The 2,609-nt window shown below is 40.2% G+C and overlaps 1 protein-coding gene across 1 annotated transcript; it reads right to left on the bottom strand.

Annotated features, from left to right (window-relative positions):
* Positions 1–1,075: 1,075 nt before the first annotated feature.
* LOC104942152 (ABC transporter F family member 4-like) lies at positions 1,076–2,242 on the bottom strand (the record flags this gene model as incomplete). The annotated part of the gene is made up of 2 exons (XM_010767351.1): positions 2,159–2,242; positions 1,076–1,651 (listed from the first exon to the last, which is right to left on the bottom strand). A coding segment is annotated over exon 2 (565 nt), but the record flags the coding sequence as incomplete, so codon positions are not given.
* Between the last annotated feature and the right edge of the window lie 367 nt (positions 2,243–2,609).

The following is a 2,609-nucleotide window of genomic DNA, read 5'->3' as shown; positions in this document are numbered from 1 at the left end:
TGCTGTTCTCACCGAATCAGCCCATGCAAAGACAGTGTTCAACTGAGCGAAATGAGGAATGGCTAAAATGCATGATCTGTTTGGTATTTTGAAAAATAAAAAGTATAAATATGATTTTTTGTTTTTTTTTTATTTTGATATACTTTATTAATCCCTGTGGGGAAATTGTTTCTCTGCATTTGACCCATCCTAGTGTTAGGAGCAGTGGGCTGCCATTATGTACGGCGCCCGGGGAGCAGTGTAGGGAACGGTGCCTTGCTCAGGGACACCTCGGTAGCACTTGGTCTTGCGGTATGGTCCTACACTATATTATTCAAATATAGCATGATAGGTCTACTTTAAGTATGCACGATCTTAAGACCTTAACAATGTGAGTTTTCATAATAGACTACATGGTTTTTATTAAACAAAAATGCAATTTTGTGGCAACTTTTTCGCGCAATTTGCAAGAAACAGGAAGTTGTTGTAGCTCCAATGAACATTATCCAAGCAGCCCAACATTTGACATGCTTTAATATCTCATTTTAATTACGATAACAACACTGTTAATGTTGCAGCCGCTCAAGGTGGAGATCATTTTAACTACCATACTCTTTATACATTACTATCTTGGCTTTTTGGTTTAAAACTTTCATCTGAAAAGTAACTAAAAACAATTCCAGATAAATGTAATAACATTTATTTTATGATAGACGTATAAAGTAGCCGGAAAGTTTAGTACTTCAATCAACGTCTATTGATCATTAAAATGGTAAGAAAGCCTTGAGATATTGAGTGTTGCTGTATCACATGTCTATATATTTCATTTAGCTGACACTTTTATCCAAAGCGACTTACAATAAGTGCGTTCGACCAACAAGATACAAACTTGAAGAAAACAGAATCATATAAGTGCATCAGGTTTCATAGAGCCAAAACATTTCAAGTGCTACTCAACTGGCTTTAGATAAACCAGTCCTTTATTAGTATATAAGTGCTCTGTTAATAATTCTTTCGCTCGAATGCTATGGATTATTATTATTATTATTATTATCTATTGAAGTTAAATATATATTTTAGCATATTTTCTGACTACCTGTTGTCTCTGCATCGCCCCCTGCTGGTTGGTCCTCAGACTGCACCTCCTCCTGACCGTCCACCTTCTTCCCCTTTTTCCCCTTCTTCTTTTTCTCCGGTGTCGTTTCAGCTGGACTCACGAGACCTTCCTCCTCCTCCACCACAGTAACCTCGCTCTCCTCCTCTTCAACATCTTTTGTTTTATTCTTTTTCTTTTTCATTTGATTTGCTGAAGGAGTGACGGGAGTTGCCTCCTCCACTGCATCCGGCTCCATTTTCCTTTTCCTACCCTTCTTCTTCGATGGAGTGGCCTGAGGCATTTCCTCTTCCTCCTCCTCTTCTTCCTTCTTCTCCTCTTCCTCTTCCTTCTTCTCCTCTTCCTCGGCCTCAGGTACCTTTTTGTTTCTCTTTCTCTTCTTGGCGCTCAGAGCTGTATCTGGTGTGGATGCGTCTGGGCTCAGTGTTTCCTCCGTCGGCGTGTCTGCATCGGTTTTGCTCTTCCTTTTCTTCCTCTTCTTCGGAGTAACAGCCTCCTCGTCCTCTGTGAGGATGATGAAGACTTCTGGTTCTACTTGCTCCTCCATAGTTGCTTTTTCTGAAGAACAAATGAACAATTCAAGATCTCCTTCTCTGCTTCTGAGAACACAGCATGCATTAATAACACAAATGAAGCAGCAACAACATTATCATGTCCAACAACGCAGAAATAGGAAGTGTTAAAACAAGATGACACAATGCTTGTTTTCGTAAATTAAGAAAACACACAGGTGCCAATATGACCTCTCGATCAGTACACCGTGCTTTAGTCAACAAATGCTTTCGGTTTCTTGACTTGAAAACAATAGAAAATAGTATATTAACTCCTAGTGGATACAGACATTAAGGAGATAAATATAAATTACCATAAGTCAATAAATCTGCAAGTTATTCATAAAGTAAAAGAGAGAATAGTGTGTTTAGGTGACCTTTCAACCTTTATTTACCCGCCGTTAAAAGTTTAAGATTCAAACGTTTGCTTTGGTTGAAATAAATCTCTTTCAAAAGTTGGTTTCCCACTTTATGTTTTGGATACGATAAAAGCATCCTGTATTCGACGTGTTACCGGCTTCAGTGTCGGGGTCCTCGGGGGACTTCGTCTGGTCTTCAGCCGTCAGCGGGGATGCAAGGCCACCGTCCTGAAGAAACACAGACAGGAGATTTAACACACTGAGCTGTGTGTGTGTGTGTGTGTGTGTGTCTGATTGCCTCCCTCGGGTGCAGCCTCTCCCTCAGCTGCTCCAAATCACTCATCAGCACCTAAACAAAGGCTGAGGAGCTGCAGCAGTCTCTCTAAATCAAAGCCAGACTATCAAAGTGAGAGGGGAAGCGTTCAGTGTGGAGAAACACAACCCAGCAGTAGCAATTCTGGAATAGCTCAATAAAGGGAAGGCATCTATATTCAATTCAAAACAAGGTTGAAGTTTTATGAGATAGTGGAAAAGGTCAAGTGGTGATGAGCAGGATGAGAACTGGACACGGAAATCTCAATAGTACACTTTTCAAAATAGGAAAAC

The sequence above is a fragment of the Notothenia coriiceps genome, unplaced genomic scaffold (assembly GCF_000735185.1).
Source record: "Notothenia coriiceps isolate Sejong01 unplaced genomic scaffold, NC01 NC01_scaffold00004203, whole genome shotgun sequence".
In the NCBI taxonomy this organism is placed as follows: Eukaryota; Metazoa; Chordata; class Actinopteri; order Perciformes; family Nototheniidae; genus Notothenia; species Notothenia coriiceps.
The sequence above is the reverse complement of the archived record's forward strand: the minus strand, read 5'-3'. Positions and strand labels throughout refer to the sequence as shown.